This window comes from Saccostrea cucullata, unplaced genomic scaffold, assembly GCF_032062105.1.
Source record: "Saccostrea cucullata isolate Sc308-1 unplaced genomic scaffold, CSIRO_AGI_Scuc_v1 ctg619, whole genome shotgun sequence".
In the NCBI taxonomy this organism is placed as follows: Eukaryota; Metazoa; Mollusca; class Bivalvia; order Ostreida; family Ostreidae; genus Saccostrea; species Saccostrea cuccullata.
In genome coordinates, this window is record NW_026926657.1 from 1 (window position 1) to 23425 (window position 23425).

At 32.6% G+C, this 23425-nt stretch overlaps 1 protein-coding gene across 1 annotated transcript; it reads left to right on the forward strand.

Moving 5' to 3' along the window:
- Positions 1–2996: 2996 nt before the first annotated feature.
- LOC134272338 (perlucin-like protein) lies at positions 2997–6413 on the forward strand. The gene is made up of 3 exons (XM_062754581.1): positions 2997–3060; positions 5731–5821; positions 6185–6413. Exons 2-3 carry the CDS (start codon positions 5743–5745, stop codon positions 6409–6411), a joined length of 306 nt encoding a protein of 101 aa, XP_062610565.1. The 5' UTR covers positions 2997–3060; positions 5731–5742; the 3' UTR covers positions 6412–6413.
- The last annotated feature ends 17012 nt before the right edge of the window (positions 6414–23425 follow it).

The window sequence follows — 23425 nt, forward strand, 5'->3', positions numbered from 1 at the left end:
ACGTTGAAAATATGTTGCAGCTTCAACATTGTTTCAACGTTGAAATATCGACGAACATTCAACGTTGAAAATATGTTGCATCTTCAACGTTGTTTCAACGTTGAAAAAAGGTTGAGGATTCAACGTTGAAAATATGTTGCAGCCTCAACATTGTTTCAACGTTGAAATATCGACGAACATTCAACGTTGAAAATATGTTGCATCTTCAACGTTGTTTCAACGTTGAAAAAAGGTTGAGGATTCAACGTTGAAACTTCAACGTTGAAACAACGTTAAAAATATAGTTGCTCAACGTTGCAACCTATATTCCACCTCCTTTCAACGTTGAAACAAGGTTGCGTGCCTGCTGGGTAAGAATATCAATTTCTTTCTTAGTCTGTTTTTGTTTGTTTGGAAAAAAAAAGATTGATTGATTTTATGTTCTTAAACGTCCCATTTAAGAACTGCACACTGATCCAGCGGGTGAAGTGTTTGGAACTTAGACCTATCTTTGTCACTTACGGCAATTGAGCAGTGAAGGTTTTCTGTGGTGCCAATGCATACAATCACATTTTTATCGAAACTCTTTTTGATTTGAATCAAGCGGTATTATAGAGACAATATAATATGCAATTAATTCAGGTATGTTAACGTTGCTGCAATTTCGTAACAAACAAACAGGACATCTTCCACCATAAACTCACATTATTTAATAGGAAGTTATACTATCCGATCACCTCCAAATGGTGTTTATGTATCCCAAATAATTCGGTACGTGAGAGCATATTACGAGTACAATAAAATTCTAAACAATTAAAGGAAAGGCTAGTGTGTGTCTTCTTCTTTGTGTGCTGCTTAATGTCCCTCTTTTCACTCATATGGAGACGCCACAACTTGCCGATGGAGAACTGCAAATTCATAACTATTCTCTGCACTAAGGGGAAATTGAGCAGTGAGGAATCTCATACTGCATTACGGGATCACGGTTTAGATAATTTAATCTGAAGGATAAGCCTTCACGTTCTGCCTTGAACTTGAACATGCAATTTAAAGACCACCTCCTTTCCCAGCGCCTCTAGAGCAGAGCCATATGTGCAACAGACAGGATATTGACAAAGAAGTACCGTTAAGGTCCCCAACAAAATTATTTTTGGTGATAAAGAGTACACTCTTGATGAGGATGGCAATTTACTTACATCGGACAAATTCGCGTTATATTGAAAACGATGCGATTTTCTTTTACTGTAGACTTTGACACGTGATGTGTAAGTCATATGAATTTAGTTCATGTATTTTCATTATTGATCTCAATTATATATACAACATATTAATTGTTTTGCTAAACATTCCCATAAGGGAGTTAAAGGGTTTATCCCTAAGTATTTTTTGCAAAAACCTCGGAAACGAAAAGGAATCCCTATATAGTTGTAGAAGAAAAAGAACTAGTTTTCAAAATACAGAAATCTTCAAGGTAAAATCAAGAAAAAGAGACTGCGAACTCATTTTAGGGGCCGACGGGAACAAAAGTCTTTTATTGGTATAACTCTTTAACAATCGATATATTGTTATACAATACTGAAGCAAAATTGTTTATCGCAGCAATCTACAAATATATATTTTGATTTTTATGCCATATATTACAAGAATAAGGGGTCACATGGGGCCAGAATGCTAAATCTATGACGCTGTATCGCTCGAGAGTCGGAAATATTTTGACAAGTAATATTGAACGAAAGATGTTCAAAACAATGTTCTGGATAATATACAAGCTTTTTATTATTGCTTAACGTTCCCATTATTGATTCTAGGGCTGGCCCTAAATTTTTCTTCTGCATATTTTTCGGGAATGTACGGAAGCCCAATGGTGTCACGTAGGAAAAATATTTTATGTGGCGGCAGCCAGATAATGATGTGGTGGCCACCACTTATTATTTGGCGGTCGCCACTTATATATCTGCCGGTCGCTTCATAATTTATCTGGCGGCCACCACATAAATTATTTTGCAAAAGGTGAGCATTATATATTTTATTGGGTTATGAAGATGGACGTTGACATAGCCGCTGCTTTGTATTTTCATATTGGGTTTACCTACAAAAAAATTTTGTGCTCTGGCAGTAAAACATCGAATTGTTATTAGTTTAAGAACTCTAAAACGAGTGTTATGTCGACAAAATCTTTTTGTCGCAAAACTTGCACTGATATCATTGATGTCGCCATTTTTATTTACACACAACGTTTTATTTACACACAACTATTTTGTAGAAACTACAGCGTACTCCAAGCGTGCTTCCTGAAATCTCACGTTAAAACAAGTGCGTGCATCAGGAAGCCAGGTGTTATCTGGCGGGCGCCAGATAAATTATTTGGCGGCCGCCAAATATTATGTAGCGGCCGCTAGATAAATATATGGCGGCTGCGAGATATTATGTAGCGGCCGCCAGATGATTATGTGGCGGCCGCCAGATAAAATATTTTTATCAACATCGGGCTTCTGTAGGAATGAAAAGTAATTTCTGAATAATTGTTCAAAAAGTATTAAAAAGCACGAGAGCTTTAAGATAATATTAAGAAAAAAAGAATTGACCACTCATCTGAGGGGCTAAGAGTGCTAAGGTCTAATTTATAAGTGTTTAATATTAAATATTTTTAGAAACCTTATTCAGACAAAATCGTTCTACTTTACAATTTTTATCATTATTTTGAATGAAGATCTCAAATAAATTCTAATCTCATCTCATCTAAACTGTCGGGAGATCTTCTCGTTGATATCAAGGATAATAGAGGACATGCTGTCGTATTGCACCTGGGTCAGGATATTTTTTGGTATTACCTAGTATGGAAGCTCGGTAGGGGGTCAAAATTCAGGATACGAATCATGAGTGATTTTTTTTAGATGTTTGCATCATATCTTTTAAAATATAAATATTTTGTTAATACATACAATATTTTTTTTTCCTCAAATTTATTCTTTTAACTTTGTTACATGCATAATTGTTGGTCTTTGTTCTATAGGGTGGACACGATTTGGAGACTCAGAATATTGGTTAGGAAAGCAGAAAGTGAAATGGACGACTGCAAGCGTAAGATGCTCTTAAATTCTCTGGTGTAAACTGTTGAACTTGGCATCTTTTATGGTTCCAAAATCTGAATTATCAGCTACAAAATACACTACATCCTTTCCCTTTTACAATGCTATTGGAGTTGTTCTTGCATTTGAGAAACCCCAACCCTCGTTATACAAACTGCCATACTGGGACAGCAGTTTTTTAAAAACACTTCTTGTTCAAAACTCAAAGCTCCATTTCAGTTAAATAATCATCTACATGTACATAATTTTTCATTTAAAAAAAAAGAAATAGTTTACAATGAATGATATCGTAAAGTTTATGACATAAGGGTGATATAAAGGTGATATTGTGTTTCGTATAGATATGTGCAGAAAATTAGGAAACACAAAACCTTCCTTCAGAATAACAATGTCTGAGAATGATTGATAATAATTGATATATGATCAGTTCAAAGAAAAAAAGCAGATACTTGTTACTGGGGGTCATCTCTACTAGATAATATAAAAATTTCATTTTCTCCCAATTTGGGCCAAAATTGTTGTTTACACCATGGCAAGAGGTAAACGATGTGAATTTGGCCTCACTAAATAGGACTTAACCAATTATTGAAAAGAAAAAACACCTTTTAGAAAATCGAACTGTTTATTGATACTTTTATTAACGTTAGAGAAAATGGAAGGGATGTCATGATTGGAAGCTGCCAAAAGGGTTAAGATTTCTTTAAAGAAAGCACTGACCCCTTTTTAACATCTGGAAGGTCAGACTCTCATTATCAGCCAACCAAGCTCTGCTACCACTTGTAAACTCTCCCTATGTTCCGTGATAAAAACCGTGATCTGCGGCTGGTACGCTGCCTCTCTTCACTCTTGTCTTCGAGGGTGGTCCCACAAAACGCAAACATTTTCAATATCATCTTTTGTTTCACTAAGACTATAAAGTTATAAATTGGCATACCTCATAATCAACATTTTTTAAAAGAAGGATAATAATGCATAGAAATTTCAATGAAAGTTTGCTATAAATACAATTTTCCTCTCAAGTAAAGGAATCTAAAAAAAAATCAGCTGTAAGCGCAACACTGACGACGTCGTAGCCCGTTGTGCTTGTGAATTTGATCTGTAAACTGTGCCTCTAAAGATCCATTTGAACATAAATTCGGTATTGAAATTTATTTTGATTATCAAGTTCAAGTTATACTTCCTGAATACTGATGTTACCAAAACATGCTAAAGATTGCGAAGCTCTTTCTATTAATACTACTAGACAATTTCACAATCTCGATCATAAAGTCAACTGATCAAATTATTTATCATCGTTCTTTACGAAGGCCTATGACGTCTCACTCCTGTCTCTTCAGTTCTTCTTCATTTTAGCGGTTTATTGTCTTTTATCATATAACCAGTCAAACCAACATAAAATCCCTTCAACTTTCCTGTTAATTTGGTGCTCTGTATAATGTCTAATTTAAAGTGATTTGGCGCATTTCAACTTATACATGTATTTGTCATTAATGATGTCAAAGAAATGAATTTTTAAACACGAGTACACCAAATTATAAAGTGACATTTGTGAAATTATATTTCCGTTTAACCTGATGACTAAGAAAATTTCATTGAAAATGTTATTTCTACAAGTAAAAAAAAGAGTCGTACGCCGACCACTGATATCTAACACACTTTAAAGACAGATGATACAAGCAATTTTATTAGGAATTGTATTAGGAAATGCAAAATGGTAAAAATCAGCTCATGTGATATTACTGCTTTTTTGTCATTTCGTTTTTCCTTATAAAATTCAACTGGCTTGGTATATTTTTCGAAAGTTTATAAAACACCAAGGTAACATCTGAAATTTGTTTTCACCTGTAAACCTTTACTGAGTGTGATTTGTCTATATTCATTTTTTTTTATTTTGAAACATAACCAATATTCTCAAGTCTATTTAATTTTCCAGTTCTTAGGAGAAAAAAACTCTAAGAATTATCCATTTTTTCTAAACTTGTTACATGATACTAAATCTCCTCCAAAGAAAAAAAAACTGTTTGTTTCATCTCTCCTAAGTGCTGCTTTTACATGTAAATATATGCATATAGCATCACCCGCACAGTTCTATAATATTTTGTCAAAACAGCAGAAGGTCATTTTCCAACTGCAGGAAAAAAGTAAAAGTTATGGAAGAATAGTATTTTTATATGTTATAAAGGTTCGCATTTTTCTGGGACAAACCTCATATGAATTCATATTGTCGACGATTAATGTACAGATAGACAGTTTATTCTAGATCTAGAGCATGAATACAGATTAAACACGGGGTACTGTGAGCGATGTGCTCAATGTGTTAATTAGTTGTCGCGTGGTGTAAGGTAAATAATTACATGTACTAAGACATTAAAACTCTTTTATATACTAGTATTTGATATAGAAGTCCTTAGCGTGTTCTAAATCTTATTATTATGATCATTATTCTTGAAGATTAAAATATTAACTTTACGTTTTATATCAACGTATCCTCATGTTACATGTACAATGTTTACATTAACAAAACAAGTTAAAACTCGCACATTTATCTCATATTCCTAAACTATGTATAAAAGAATCCCTAACTAACATATTTATTTCCTTTTATATTTTTCGAATCATTTTCTATTCTCTAACTACGTAATATATTTTTTTGATTTTATAGGAAGAATGCAAAATGATTGGAGGAAAACTTGTTGAAATGGAGTCTTCAAGCGAGAATAACTTCGTTCGCATGCTTGCTCAAAATTTAACAGGTTAGTAAAAAATGTAGATTTGATAAGTGAATTATACGAAATAAGTATTATGACCATGGTCGTTCAACAAATAAGCAAACACACAGAGCGTTAACATAATAGTGTAGTGATTGTTTTTCCAATATTATAAGTGTTTGGCTAGGCCTAAATTGTTGTAATTTTTTGACAATATCTTTCAAAATAAAAAAAAACCTGCAAGTATTTGTCAAGATGCTTTTAAAGTTTTTAGGTGTCTTTTTAATTATATGTTTTTATTTCATTTACTCTCAAGAGTTTTTTAATTGTTATTTCCGGTAATGTGAGTGTATGTGTGTAGCTTGTTGCTCGTCTACTCTAACGGTGTATTTCTATTTTCCATCAAAGAGAGTGTTTGGTTAGGCGCCACAGATCGTGAGGTCGAGGGGCAATGGCGATGGGCAGACAACAACTCTCTGCTGACATTTAGCGACTGGGACGTCTTGCACAACCAACCAAACAACTACAATAACCAGGACTGTCTGTCTCTCTACCTCCCCTACGGTCTTACTTGGTGTGACGAATCCTGTGACAACAGAGATTACCAGTACATCTGTGAGAGAGATGCTGTGTAACTGTTGTTTTAGGCTTTCTTTATATTTCATGATTTTTATCATTACAATATTTGTGTGATACATTATTGAGATTCGCACTATAGTCTGACTGTCCCAAGACAAAATGATGCAAATGAATCGGTTCTATGAATCTTTTCGTAAATTATATATTTTTTGTTGGACTTTGTACTAGCAGCTCACAAGAGCTAAACGAGAATAAAAATATTCTAGATGCATCATGTTATCGCAGGTCCTTATAAATTGTTATTCTTATATATTTCTTTTTATGCCTCCCCCCCCCCGCTAATCGGTAGGTCTGACCATTCGTCTGTGTGTACGTCTGACTGTATGTCCCTCCGTCAGTCTGTCTGTAACGCTTTGGGGTACCCATCTCTTATCTGCGACTCCTCTCATACCAATAATTGAACTTTGATAAAACTTTCACAGAATCTTTATTACATATTGCCATTGTGCACCTTATATTTTATTTTGTGGTCTGCCACATATTTTGGGTTTCGCACAACAAAATTGGACACTCCAATTATATTCAAATGGGAGGCTGGGTATCGTTTAGTGAGCTCATTGCTCACATTACCCCAAGTTTAATCTTTATTCATGCTCTAGAATAAGCTAAGTAAATACATTAGACGGAGTGAGGCCAAATGATATGCTGCGTGTGGTACAACATTAATAAGATGATAAAGTGAAATACAGTAGGGTCTAATACAGGAAGAGAAGTCTGCCCTGAAAGATGAGAAGTACAGTTAACGATGAACCAAATTTTTGAAAGTCGATTTATTTACTTGCCTGCTTATACTAGTGATAGCTATTTACATGTATCATAATCACAATAAACTCATAAAGTATATCAGCATATGATGCCACAATCTCTTTCATTAAGGTAGTTAATAGTACGTTCAGAATTGTCTATCAAACTGATATTTCTTTATTTAGATATTTTAGATAAGTCATACTCTTACTAAAAAACCAGTGAAAATATATCTTTGGAGGTTATAAATTGTCATAAAGTATGTCTTATGGTACATACTTCTCAAAGTTTAACAGCCCTCTCTATAATTTTTCACTCATATGTAGACGTCACAGTATGCCTGTGAAGGACATCAAAGTTAGACCTACATGTATACTAGCAAAGAACTCAGGGCAATTGAGCAAGAGGTTTCCTTTATCTTGTAAACGCCTACTGCGACTATAGCCACTTTGTGCCCTATCTGGCCCTGAAAATCTCAAGTACATATTAATTACGACGAAATTGTCCCTATAGTCAATGCATTTTAACTTTATAAAATGCGTCATTTTCCTCATATCTTGTAAATTTCTTTGAAAATGGCCTAAAGGTTAAGGGTTTTTTTTCAATATTTCATATAGAGCACGACCTCTGATCCAATATTTACAAATATGCTAATACATAATGTAAGATCTGTTACTGAATATAAAAAGCAAGTTTAATTTTTTTAATCCTTAGATGTGCTCGTATTTAAATTCTCTGCTGAAGGTAGTTAAATACAAAAGTTTTCTGCAAATTTCAATAACATTGCTATTTCTCAAAGCTAACAATATATAGATTCCCAAAAAGAAAAGAGAAAATTTACAAAAGTTAAAAAACAAGATGTGTTTGTGAAACACTTTGCGCCCGGCGGCAACAAAGATAGAAAAACAACATTTTTAGCATAAAGGTCTAAGTCAAAGTCACAAGGTCATTGATTCTGGTGTAACTTGAAAGAAATTGATTAGTGAAGTATGCATACAAAGAAGTTTCTATCTCTCATGGTTCAAAAAAGCCATTTTTAGCATATAGGACACAGTTCAGGTGACAAGATCATTGACCTTAATGTCATGTAAAAAGTCTTAATTAGTGGAGAATACACGCCAAATACTTAGTCTCTATCTTTTTTCGATCAAAAGTTATGGCGAAGGTTAAAGTTTGCCAACAAAAAAACCATAGTGAGCATATAAGTCACAGTCAAGGTCACATATGTCCTCTCACTTTTCAAGCTGGGGTTGTAATATTGTATGCAAGTAAAGTAATATCTATATATGCTAGTAAAAGTGGCATGCACGTATTAAAATAAATCTTATAACGATGCTGGCTCCTGAGCTTTTGATCGGATTTTTATCTTTACATATATTTAAAAAAAAATTTACATAATGTTTCAATAATTACCATAAATTCAAATTCTACAATGCCAATTTAACTATGATCAGTTAATATTCCATGACTACATTCCATACCAAACGCATAATGTGTTGAACTATATTTTCTTTTTCGAAGTATGCTAATTTAAGAATCCAATTTTACTTGTAGACTGTCCATAGAGTGTTTTGTGCTGATGTGGACTATTCTATACTGGTCCTAAGTTATCTCTTAGATAAACTTCCACGACTTCTCTTATCATATTTTATAAATATACAGCACATGTATTGTAAAAATGAAGACAAAATAGCCCTTATTTAAAATTAATGTAGTTAATTAATGCAGAGTCATTTAAAAATGCGACTCCTTTTTAATCTAAATAGACATTTCAGACTTTGTGACAACGAATCGCATGTGAAAGTCTGAGCCTATCTGGCCAAAGTCTTTATATCCATAAAAATGTCGAAGATGTAATACAGAAAGGGTAGGGCAGAAGAACAACTTTTACGTGGTCGGGCATGTGATTTCTAAATACCTTTTCATTAATTTCATAGTTCCAGGTAGGTTTTGTTTAATTTCAAATTCTACTTCATCACTGTCCAGTTCATCACATGAGATTTTAACAAGCGAGAAGTAGCGTTACATGACACTGACGCATGAGGCTTTTGATAAATGATTAATAATGGATCCGTACGTGATCCTTATTCATTTGTCATGTCAATGTTCTTTCTCAAATGTTAGACTATACACAAAGTCCTGTTCTCATAAGCCGGCTATACGATTGCATTCAAATGAAACCTAGGCCTGCTTTGATTAGGTAAAGATTCAACTCTAAATTTTATATAATAATCCGTCAATTTGAGATTTTTTATTGATAACGACTTAAGGCTTTGTAACCTTTGTCCAGATAATAAAGCTAAAAGCATTATTGTCTTTAGTGTTAACAACGTCAGACACATATCATCAAAAGCAATTGTTTTTTATTCAGTTGAACACTGCTGAAACATCCCAGATTTCTTAATATCTTGAAAAGGTTGGTTTCTTGATAAAAAAAATTCTTAATGACATTGATTTTCAAATATTGATCGAAACAAGATTGTTAATCATACGGATATAGTATATTGCCGATATGAATAAATAAATAAGAGAGGCATATCCAAGTGATGCTTGGATATAAAAACGACCATTAAATGTTTCAATAGATCGCGGTAGTATTAGGGCTTCTCGGAGCTTTAAATTCGTTCAAAACATTCAAAACATTCCATTGCAAAGGCGATTTTAAGTTTTATATTGTAGGTTATGTTATGTATTTAAATAGGGCCAAATCATATAGAGAGTTCTCTGGGGTATACATAAATGTATTTGTTACGATATCACGATAAACTCGTTAATCACGTGATATTTAAGTAAACTATCCAAATATCAAAGCATCACTTGTATTTGCCTCACCTAATTTGGCAACGCCAACATTTACATTAATGCAATCAAAATAACCCTTTACTTAAAGAAAATTATCTTCACCGGATTTTTATAGCCACAATACACTGATATGATTGTTGATTTTAGTTCCAGCTCCAAATTAGATTAAACACTTAGAATAGGGACTTTGTATTCGTAATTAACAGACACATTAAACTTATACATCTTCTGCTCTAAATTTTATATATCATATTTTGTATTTCATTTTGTTAATTGTTATACTTTTTAAAAAAAATTACTTTGCCCTTTGAAGTTTTTGTTTTCTTTTATCAAGGTATAGGATTGATGGTTTTTTAAGGATTAGAATCTTGTCTCAGCACATTTCTTTCCCTTTGGAATAATACTGTTAGCAAGGGTCTCGTCCATATTTTGTTCGTCTTCTCATTAGCTAAAGTATCACAACCCCATTATGATAGATGGTAAATGATTATAGGTTTTGAAGAATCTGACACACCAAAACTGATATTTTCCCAGAGTTTTCATGTAAGAACTGAAAAAAATTTGATTAAAAAAAAAATTCTGTCATGTCAAATTTCAAACTGTGTACTAGGCTTCTATTACAGTGTACTTGTAACAAAATTCCCCATACCTTATGTACATAAGGGAGCAGTTTTAAAATACACTCAAAGAAATAAAAAAGGAAGGCAAACAGTGTAGATTGACGTTAACTTTAAGTTGTTAACATGGAAACTAAAATCTCTAAGGGATTTTATAAGAAAATTATCTTTTTTTTTTCAACATGCGTTAACAAACATTTATAATAGCACCTTTACATAGATCACTTATGGATAATCTTTATAGGAAATTTGATTTTTTTTATCTCATATTTTGAAAAAGAAATTAAAACTGCTCCGTAGATGTTCCAATAATTTTTACATGAATATGCATGTCTCGAATGGAATCATGCAAATATATTTAAAACTGAATTTTATTTTGTCCGTTTCTTTCAAGAAAAAGTTATACAAAATAGCTGACACAGAGCTTTGCTTTTCAAAATTAATGATATCGATAATATTTATTTCTTAATTTGAAGTAAAAACTATCAATTTGCTATTGATATTACTTTCATAAAGCATTTAATCCCCTGAAAAGAAAAGCGAAAAGTATCTGAAGATTTCTCAAAAGTAGATAAAAATTATATATCCATTTTCTCCGTGAATAATTTCACTACGATCTTTCTTTATCAAGAATGAAGGACATCATATAAGATGAACAAACTGCCATCAAATTCATACGTGTAATAGAAATGGAATTTGTAGATAAGTTATATGTAAAACACGCATTTAAACATTAATAGTATTAAAGGGCCTTTTCTTAAGGACATCACTTTAATTAATGAAAATGTTATGAAGGACGATGTTATGAATAGAATTTTATAGCATCAAATAGAGCTATTAAATATTACACCAAAGACTAGGATCTGATTCTAATAAACGTAACATTTGGAAGTCTCGGACTATGAATGTTTAAATATTTCATCATAGATAAGGGCATTAATCGAAAGCAATTATTAGTAATCAAACAGTAAATTTCTTTAAAGATTTTTATGGTTTTCTATGCATTGGATATAACATTTTTCAAACATATTGCAAAAGCTAACGATATATCACTTATTTTGAAAAGTCACCCCTGATATTAAAAAAATAACTATCGGTTATCCCGCTTCAAAAATCCATGGTGCCTTAAACTACAATAATGTGGTCATTTATTCCACCATCAAAGGACATGACTTTTTTTTCTCCAAATTTTGCAAGCTCGCAGTATACATGTACTAATGTACATATGGCTGGACTTTTTAACAAATCACTGTTTATACAATAAGCCAAATATAAGCGATGTTGTATTTGACTCGCTGTTTCCTTTAGTCAAACACAATGAGGTATACTTCAGATTTACACTGAAAGTACTCTTGTGTTTGTTTTTTTTTAACTATGGATGATTTGAAGAGACAAAAGTGAGTCCATACTTGCATCGAATTCCTTTACAATAGAACACACAGAAGGATCCAGCCTAGCAGTACCACACACGGATTATCGTACATATATGTTACCGAGGATTACTTAGAAATTTAAGCGAAGAAGATTTTTTTTTACAGAATAGGCAACTGCTTCATTAGTGAAAATGGATTTAGCTATTATTTTTATTATAATTCTGTTAAAAATCTTTCTGTTTCTGAATTTCAATAATCGGAATTGATGGGATAACAGTTATATCAACTACTCTGAAATCCTGATTTCTAATTCCATTTGATAACAATAGACATGAAAAGAAAGGAAGATTAATCATGACGTAAAGTTAGGTATAGAATATGCCTTTATTCATAACTTCCGTTATCCTCATTTTGCACACTAATTGCTGTTCAATTACAGATAAATATTAAATAAGAAAAAATTGATCGTGAAAAAAAAGTCACTCTCAAATGTATTTATATTAAAGTTTGATATAAACATATTAATATTTAATTTCTAAGGGTCTAAAATTAAGTACATTTACCATTGGTGTCAATATATAATAAATTCACGTCAGTTATTTTCTTTCAAAGATCATTTTAGCTTATGTCTCAAATATGTAAATATTTTTTTTTTTTTTGCAGAACAGAAAAAAAACAATATCAAACGGAAAGCCAAAAAATAATGTATTTTTAAACAGTCAGTTATTACCAGTTAGATGCGCTCAAATTTTTAATATATATATATATATATATATATATATATATATATATATATATATATATATATATATATATATATATATATATATATATATATATATATATATATATTTAAAGAATTAATTCTTTACGTTTTATTGCAAAACTTTGATCGATGACAATTTGAAGGCTTCCAAACTTATTTACACATTGCTTAACTTAAATATTCAACAAACTAATTAGCACGAAATCATGTTATCATTTTTCTGTAGCATATTCAAAAATTGTGAAAAACATAAAACATTATATGCTTCCCGAGTGAATTGTGTCCTAAACAACAATTATATCACAACAATTTAATTTTAGCATGTCTCATCTGTAAAATATGAGCAGAGATAGTCTTGCTGCAGTTCAGACCTTTAAACGAGTAGATAATCTACATTCTCGGAATCAAAGAAAGAGTTTGATATTCTTCCATACTTTTCTATGCCTGTATCTGCCATATTCGGAAGCCAGTACAGTAAGTGGGAACTTTATATATCAAGGAAATGTCTCTTACTCTGACACATCTTTGTTGCAATCCGAGTTAACTCCGACAATATCAGAAATCTCTTTACGTTACTGTGCTGTAGAGTGCTACAAGAACTTTGACTGCAACGCAGTATAAGGATGTTCATTTGATACAGGAAAAATTTGCCGACTTAGTTGAAGCATTTTTAAATCAATAGCTACTGGAAGTAATACTTGTTTTCGTTATATACTGGTGAAAATTCCACTGAAATAATTTGAAAATATTTAAACTCAAATCTTGAAAATAAAGCATGACGTTCTCCAATTGGTGCATAGATGATAATTCAATCCCGGTTTGAATAATTTCTTCATTCTTCATGTTCTGATTATCGCAAAACATCCAGATTCTGTACATTTAAGTCATGTGACAAAAATAATCTTATTTGGAACACGTTTATCAAGAAATATCATTGAAAAAAAAAATCAGAATAAGAAATATATTTCAGAAATATGATTTTTCTTTTGAAAGATCACTAAAAAAAAGTCAGAAATATTTTGACCAAAGACTTTGTTATAATTTAAAGGCAGTAATGCAAAGATCCATTTTTGCTTAAATCTAAATAACATCTTAAAATACGAAGGTTGTCCCAAAGAGTCGTAGACAGGGAAAATAGAAAAGTTTCTCTTTGGTTAATTAAAATTCTTTTCATGTCATAACAAAAAGTAATTTTCATGATCATGCATATCAAGTTACATGTTATCACATTTAATAAGAAAAATCATGAAAAAATAAAGAAACCATGTTAGTGTACATCGGCGCACGAAAGCAAGCGTAAATTACGTCTCTTATAACGTCATAATCTCTTTGTCTGCTTCATTCATGTCTATAATTATCATTCAAATTTTTTAAAAAGTGATAGACCACTGTTGACCAAGGGACTTATTTCAATTCACTACTGTCCGTTTGTTTTTTATTTTTTTTTTACGCAGATTCAAATTTCAGTCGAAATTAAGTCGAAAGATCGCCTTACATTGTAGATAGCTGAGAATACACATTGTTCGACGTCGTTTGCGGTCCAGATTGTTCCCAATTATCTGTTTTATAAACAGTAATATACTTCTTACATTCCGTAACTATTGTCGTTGTAGAGGAAAACCCTCATTAAATATCGTGCCATTTTAATATAACTTCTTTATTTAAATCAAATGTGTAATGTCAATTCTTTACTCTTTCTTCGCTCTCTTATGTATATAAAGCATATCAAACACAATCAAACACAATATATTACATCTCCGTGCGCCGCTTACGCGTTTGACAACGTCATTTTCATTAAACTCAATTCCAACGATAATATGACTTTTTGGACAACCTTCGTATGCACAGTATTTTGGAAAAAAATATGGAATCTACACGGTGTATGTTTGCCGTAATAAAACTACCCTAGCACATAATGCATTTTACTATTGATACTTTTGTGTCTTTACTATAAATGAATAGTCAAATATCTATATTTTTTCAACATAAATATCAAATAAATATTATAGGAATGTGCACATTTTAAATATTTTTCCATTGATTTAAGTTTCAACGAGTGAATTTATTATATTTTTTTGGAGAGGTTTGGGGGGGGATATGAATACTAATTGAAAAATGGTATTATGATGGAGTCGGGTTTATCGTTTTATTATTATCATAAATGCCAGAGGACTTCTGAAAAAATAAAAAAAGAAAGTCGTTGATATAAATGTACGTTTTATTCATCTAAAATGAAGAAAATGCATATACTTAATTTAATATTTTTTGAATTATTGATAGGAGCACACAGGTGGCTGGAATTCTTATTTTAACAGAGGATATGGATTTTGCCGATGTGTTATAGGTAGGCAAAGCAACCGTTCGATATCAGTAATATTTATCTATTACAATAGTTAAATGAAATATAGTACTTCTTGAATAGAGGATTATTGCAAGCATGAAAAAAATGCCATTATTAATCATGACCACAAAGGGTTAATAATTATTGAATCGCTGAAGGTTTTGTTTTACTCCTGCTTAATAGATAAGACAATTAAGGTGATGTTAGCGTGTTTTTAGTTGTTGAAAAAGAAAATAATTTTTGGTATAGTGAATAACCAACTCAAGACCTACTACGAGTCTGTATTTTGAGAATATTCGCCTCTGTCTTTGATAATTAATCCATGGAAATCATTACGGCCAGTGTATTTAATGTGGATATACAAATTACAGTTTAAACATGTTATACCGGTAATTTTAGATTAATATTATATTTGCGTGTACTACGAGAGCTGTTCAATAAAGAATGTCCTGAACTCTATGACACACAACACAGATATCATATGACATTAAGCTTGAATTTCTCTCATTATTGAATCTTTAATGAATTGATACCAATTTATGTGACCACTTTTCATCTCACATTTGCATTTTGAAAAGCTAGAAAACAATGGCTATTCGAGACTTTCTAATGAAATGAATTGTAAAAAATCAATAAACTAGAGTGAAATTAAATACTTCATTTAAGCTGCAGTAAAACTTGATAAGAATCCAAAAGAAATGTTTACTGAAAGTTGCTTAATTTACAGCAACCAATGCCTGTTATATGGACACATTAGCAGGTAGATTTCAATGGACAATAATGATATAATGGATATCAAAATGGATACCGTCCTTGGCGACAAGGACTTTAAACAACCAATGTTCTGTTTGCCAAAATTCAACAAATTATCACGTCTGATGTTTGAGTGACTTTAAAACACATATCAAATTTAATAAGCGTCAAATTGGGGGTAGTTTACACTATTTGAAAGAAATATATGACAGTAGAAAAACTAAGTATTTAATGGTCACTAATTAAATGTCATTAAATTTCTTCATGACAGCGTCTAAACCCACACGCCATGAAGAGTAAAGGAGTTATGGTGATAACTAAAAACTTAAAATAATATTTTGTCAAACAATAATAATCGCCAGATCTGTCACCTTTTGACTTGGTTCATTTTCCAAAATTAAGAAAAAAAAACTTTCAGAAAGAAGAAAAAATCGAGGAAATCTCAAAGGATCTGCCATAATCCAGTATACGAAGGATCATACTCAAAAATGAGGTCTACAAACAATCAGAAATTGGAAAAAAATGTTACGGACATGTGTTCAAAAAGAATATTGAAGTAAAATTATTCAGACTAAGTTATTGAAATCGACCTTTGCTTCTTACCGAGCACGGAGGACTTTTTTTATTGAATAGCCTTCGTATCTACATTGAAAACTTTATTTCAGGCTTTCAGTGATGAAAATAGACTTTAGAAGAAGCAAAAAAAGAAGATCATAACAGATAGTTTTTTGAAAATCAATAAACTAACTGCTATGCAATCTTAAAGCGTAAACGAAAATTATTATGAAATAATGAAAGGTAATTATAAAAACCTTTACAAGAAAAAAGATGTAAAACGGATCAATGTTTTATTTTTATTATCCAGGCTTTGAGTGCTTCATTCACATTTTCTCTTCTTCATTAAAAATTTAAGAGCCAATCTCTTGTGCCGAAAACTAATAATTTATCTTTTCATTTTTAACGAAAATTGTGTTGAGTTGACAATTTCTAATGAAAACTCTGATGTTTTAATTTTAGAATGTCGATATTTACCTTTAAATAAAAAAATATTTAATGCTCGCTTAAGATAAGATAAAGTTATGAAATACATGTTTTTTTAATACATGCAATTTTGTTTAATCTTAAAATACATAAATGATATACTTTATCTATGCTTTGTTCAACAATAGCTGTTGAAAATGTTTATAGAATGCTACTATTCGCCATCCAGAAAAATATTAGTATTTTTAGGACTCGCCTATATGTCGGACATAGACTTTTAGACTAAACTTCAACTCCCAAAATACCGATTTACAGGCGAGTTTATTATATACTTAGTAATAAATACAGGGTTTTTGCATATGCGATATGGCTGACGTCACAATAGCTGTATCAGCCCTGCAGGGCTGATATAGGTTGTCAGCCCTGCAGGGCTGATACGGATCAATATCACACCCTAGTAAATTAAGCCTCAAAAACAGTACTTGTGATCATACACATATTTTGGGGGTTACATTCTTTCAATTTTAACTTTTTGAATGTAATGCTAATCTAACTGATAGAAAATAGATTATTTTAATATTACGGATTGCTCACATTCAAAATAGAAGTACATATGTATTTGCAGAAACAAAGTGAAACTGTATGAGACAATAGTCCGTGCATGATTATTTACTTACTTCTTTTCAACTGGATGTGTTCTGTATTTTATTACTGAGTAGGTAATAAATATTACAAAACATACCCTTTTAACATCACATCCTGTATCAGCCCTTGGGCCTTCGGCCCTCTGGCTGATATTGGTTTCTCGGGATGATACAGGATGTTTTGTGGAAAATAGTGTGTATTATTCTCTATATATACGTTAGGCAGTCTTTGTAGATCGGTTATATATATATATATATATATATATATATAACTTCAATTCAGAGTACGTGTGTGTACAATGAGAGTGGGTTTAATAAATACTTTTACTAATAATCATTCATTGGATATGAACGTTTCCGAGATTCATTTTTAATTTTAGAAGCAGTTGTCTATGATATCAGTAAGTTTTATATTAATCTATTGTGTGAAATTGTAGAAAAAATGACGAAAATTCCTAAGATTGATTCTTTCGATTGGTTGATTGTCTATTGTTTAACGTCGCTCTCGAAAATTTTTTACTCATGGAGACGTCACCAATGCCGGTGAAGTACTTGAAATTTAGACCTATACCCGGCACTCAGGGCCATTGAGCAGTGAGGGTTCTTTATCGTAGTAACGCCTGACACTGAGCCTTCGTGTTTTGAGGTCATATCCGAAAGACCCGTGACTTTCACTTCTACTGCCGAGCGCTTAGCAAAGGAACAGTCACTATCTATGTTAACGTCTAGTGTATGCTGCGGCTCCGCGAACGAGAATCGAACCCAGGCCTCCAAATCACGAAGCGAACGCTCTAACACTAGGCTATGTTGTTGAACGTCCCTCTCGAGAATTGTTCACTCATATGGAGACGCCACCACTTGCCGGTGGAGGGCTACAAATTTTGTCCTATGCTCGGCACTCAGGGCCTTTAAGCAGTGAGGGATCTTTTTCGTGCAAGCACCTACTGCGACACGGGGCCTCGGTTTATGCGGTCTCATCCGAAGGACCGGTCTCCACGTCCCGCAGTGGGATTCGAAACCGCGACGTAAGGAATGACTCCTTACTTCGCGACTCTAGAGCAGACGCTCTAACCACTGCGCCACAAGAATGTTTCTAAAAGCACTGTAGATTTTGTAATGATCCACATCTAGAATAAGCTGTAGCACAGTAGGTCTGTAGTTTCTTCTTTGTCACAGTTAATTTTTTTGTAAGGAGTAAGGATAAGGACTTGGTAGACCATTTGCTGGACACAGCAATGTGTTTTTTTATGTAAGGATTTTTATAAAGTTTATGAATCAGTACAGGTGGGTACACCGAACACATCTTTGTTTACTGGTATATGAAAAGTATTAAACACTTACGGTCAATCAATCTTTCAAGAAATTAAACCATACACTTACGGTCAATGAAATTTGAAAGAATATCTTTCAAGAAATTAAACTATGAGTATATGTTGGATTGAAACACATAGAATTCAAACAAAGTTCTTCCAAAATACACCTATAACAATGAGCCTTACAAACCAAGACGGTATTGTTACAAACCTTCTCTGGTGGACCCCAAACATAGAGTTCGTGTAGTCTTCTAACTCTTTCATTACGTCCGGTTAAGTGAAAAAGGGAAAGAGAAAAAGAGGTTCGTAAGTTTTATTATAAGCCTCGCCTGCAATTTGCAAAATCCAATAAAAATAAAGAGCAGCTGTCCTTATTTAGTCAAGCACTGAGCTTTTGATTGGTTGATCAATTGTAAATTGTTTTGCATCCAACTCGAGAATATTTCACTCATAAAGAGCCGTCAACATATACTGGAAAAGGGCTTAAGATTTTGACTTTTACTCGGCACTCAGGGTCATTGAGCAGTAAGGGATCTTTATCGTACAAACGGCTACCGTGATACGAGGCGTCGTTTTTGGGGCGTGATCTTTCTCAACGTTCACCTAAAAGTGCCGAGCTTATGAAGAAGGAACAGTTGCTACTCATTTTTTTACCCGCCTTCCGATCATGATGCACTGAGCGTTTTGAAAGAAAAAAGTTGCGGGTCTTTTGCATGAGTGAAGAAAAATAATATGAGCGCACCCTCTGATCTAAAAGATAAAACATTTTTGATAAAAATCAATGAATCCTCAGAAACAGTTCTATGATTAACTAGTTGCATATTTTAGATCAGAGGTTGCGCTCTATATCAAATATCAAAAAATAACTTTAAAAATTGGCCGTTTTTATAGACTTTTACTGAATATCAGGAAATTGACGCATTTTGTGACATCATAATGCATTGACTAGCCAGAAGATTACGTCATTTTTAGGTCACCTGAGTAACTCAGGTGACCTATTGCTATCTGCTGTCGTCCGTCGTCGTGCGTCGTCCGTCGTGCGTTAACATATTTGAACATTTTCAGCTTCTTCTCTACAACCACTGAACCAATTTCTACCAAATTTAGCACAGAGCATCTATGGGTAAAGGGGAACAAAAATTGTGAATTTCATGGTCCCTGCCCCCTTGGGGCCTGAGGGGTGGGGCAAAAACTACTGAAATTAATGAAATCTTTAAAAATCTTCTTCTTTACTCCTGGACATTAAGCAGTCAAATTGTTTGCATGATTGCAATCAGCATTGAGTCCTCTATCAAAATTGTGAAATTCATGGCCCCAGGGTCAGGGGTTCTAGTGCTAGGGCGGGGATAAATAAGTATATAGTGAAAATGCATTATTTCTTTGAAAATCTTCTTCTCTGCTCCTGAGTATTAAATAAATTAACTAAGTACACAGTTATGATGAGCAAGAGTGCCTCTACCAAAATTGTGAATTTTATGGCCCCAGGGTCAGGGATTCTGGTGATAGGGCAGGGCCCTATTGATTATATAGTGAAAATGCATTATTTCTTTGAAAATCTTCTTTTCTGCTCCTGGGTATTAAAAAAACCAACTAAGTACATAGTTATGATGAGCAAGAGTGCCTCTACCAAAATTGTGAATTTTATGGCCCCAGGGTCAGGGGTTCTTGTGTTAGGGGAGGGGTCCTTTTGCTTATAAAGTGAAAATGCATTATTTCTTTAAAAATCTTCTTCTCTGCTCCTGAGTATTAAATAAACCAACTAAGTACATAGTTTGATGAGCAAGAGTGCCTCTACCAAAATTGTGAATTTTATGGCCCCAGGATCAGGGGTTCTGGTGTTAGGGCGGGGCCTTATTGATTATATAGTGAAAATGCATTATTTCTTTGAAAATCTTCTTCTCTGCTCTTGGGTATTAAATAAGTACATAGTTATGATGAGCAAGAGTGTCTCTACCAAAATTGTGAATTTTATGGCCCCAGGGTCAGGGGTTCTGGTGTTAGGATGGGGCTCTATTGATTATATAGTGAAAATACATTAAATCTTTAAAAATTTTCTTCTCTGCTCCTGGGCCTTTTCAAATGTGTGGATCTATGCCTAAGGGTCAAGGGTTTTTGTGTGATAGGGGCACTACTGATTATTGCTGAATATTACTTATTAGTTGAAACGTGTTTTTGTTCCCCACCCAGCCTATGGGTATTGAGTAAACAAACTAAGCAACTGCTAAGTGTATTGTTATGATAATTTATGGTGCCACTTTCAAAATTGTGAATGACATAGCATCTGGCTTAAAACATGAATCAAATTCAATCACTGGTAAGTTGTTGCATAATGCTCAGGTGACCTATAAGGCCCGTGGGCCTCTTGTTATAGGATCGCAGTCAACAAAGATCTAAGTGATATTTTAATGCATTGTTAACTAAAACTATGAAGCTTCAGTTTTTCAGAAATTCATAAGGCCAAATAAGGCAAAAGTGAACCTTGTTCTTTCAAGAACATTGCAATTTCTCAAAGTGTGTTTTCAAACATCTGGATTCTCCAAAAGAAAAAGGAAATTTACAAAATAAAAAAAAATTGTAGCCGTGTCACTGCATTAATGTTACTTGCATCTATACGATACGGAATGTGAACAAAAATACATGGGAGTCAAGGTGGCGGCGAGTAGTTAAATGAAAATTGCTGGCGGAAAGATTGAAAGAGTGTGGGGTTTTTTTCTCATAGAACCTTACACCTCTATCCTTGTACTTTTAAAAAATATGGATTGACATCCGCTCTCTTCATAAAATGTCAGAAGTTCGGCGAAACGAATTTTGTGCCCACTAGTAAAAGGAAAACACACACAATGGCAAAGGACAAGCCCCTTGTTTTGAAGTGACATTTTTTATAAATATTCATTTCACCCCCCCCCCCCCCCCCCCAAAAAAAAAAAATTGTAATTAAATTACGAGATAGAATTGATTTACGTTCTACATTGATTGTCATTAAAACATCCATGCCGTAAGGATTCGCCTTAGACCTTCAGATGGTGGGGGTCGAGGCAAGAGTTAAAAATCTGTAACATACATCATTATTATTAGAGATAACTATAGTTTCGAAAATACAAATGTTTTAAAATCCGATTCGATGATTCTGTTTAGTATGCATGTATATAATTTTGTTAAATTTCTTCGCAATGCCTACGTTTACTGGGAGAAAAGAGTATTTGACTTTCATTTGTGTTTCCAAGCAGTGGTTAAATTACGACAATGTTGAAATGAACATCATCAATAACATTTGAGTTTACAAATTACATGTTATATTATATGAGTGAATCGATGATAAATTCATATTTTATTCTGGTCGCACAGGCTTTCGAAAAATTACGTCGCACTAGCGATGTACACAAAGTTGTATTGAAAATGTCTCCATTTTTATGAATATAAAATTTAAATTTTTTGAAAGACATTATTAGAGAACACATGTGCTTTTTTATATATCTATTCTGAATTTAGTTTACATTCATTGCGTTGAGTAATTGTAAATTTTAACGTTTAACCAACGTTTTTCTAAGATATATTAACGGTAATTTTTTGTAAAATAAAATAAAGAATAGAAAATTTAATCAACCAGCTTGGGAATATAAATAAACAAAGGTGAACATTTTTGTAAATTCATTGTTATCATTAAAAAGAACAAAAGTTGTACAATGAAGTACACAATCTTTTTCGACTGCATTATATATGTCATGTCATCATCATTTCTTTGCTTTGAGTTGCAGAATGGCAACCAAGACAAATATTGTTAAAAAGCGTGGCAAAGTTTTTTTTTGAGGATTTCTCAAAAATCTTAAAAGATCCCCTCAAGGATCCTTAAAGGTATAAGATTTTTATTGATTCCTAATTGCTGCTCGAGCCTGCTCGAAAAAATTAAATTAAGTTTTTTTGATGAATTGAAATTTTCCAATAAGTCAAAGATGGCGGCCAAGGGAGATTACTTCTGTTTTAGTTCTTCATTTATAAAAATCCCGACAAACATATGAAAACTGATGTTGCCATCAATTAATGAAATAGAATATTGTTTTGTTTTAGCAATGATATTTCATTTATTTTCTTATCAAAATTATAAAGGTTAGAGCATTTTTAAAAGAAACTCTTTAGAGTATTTTACTATTCTAAACTTTCTTTTGTTTATAAATATAATTTGGTAATTCGATTAAGAAGAAAACAAACGAAAAAAATGGTAAGTAGTTCGACTGTATAGACCAGAATTTTCTCTGCTTTTCAGAACATGTGTTTCTACTATTTATAAATATGTACGACCATACCATTTCTGTAATGAATAAGTGATTTCTGAAAAAAAAGTGTGTGCATGTATTCTTTTGTAATTACAATGTATAATAAAAGTGTTGTTTCATTATCAATGTAATAATGCGTGCCAAGTTTCACACAAATCCAAGACATAGAGTGCCACACTCAATATATAAAAGTCTAAATGCTTAAGAGAATGGCTTCTTACAATATCTATATGGGTCTTAAATTTAGTACATTTACCATTGGTGTCAACATATAATAAATACACGTCAGTTATTTTCTTTCCAAGATTATTTTAGATTAAGCTTATGTGTCAAATTTGGAAAGAAATATTTTTTTTAAAAATATCAAGCGGAAATCCAACTGCATTTTAAACAGTCTGTTACTGG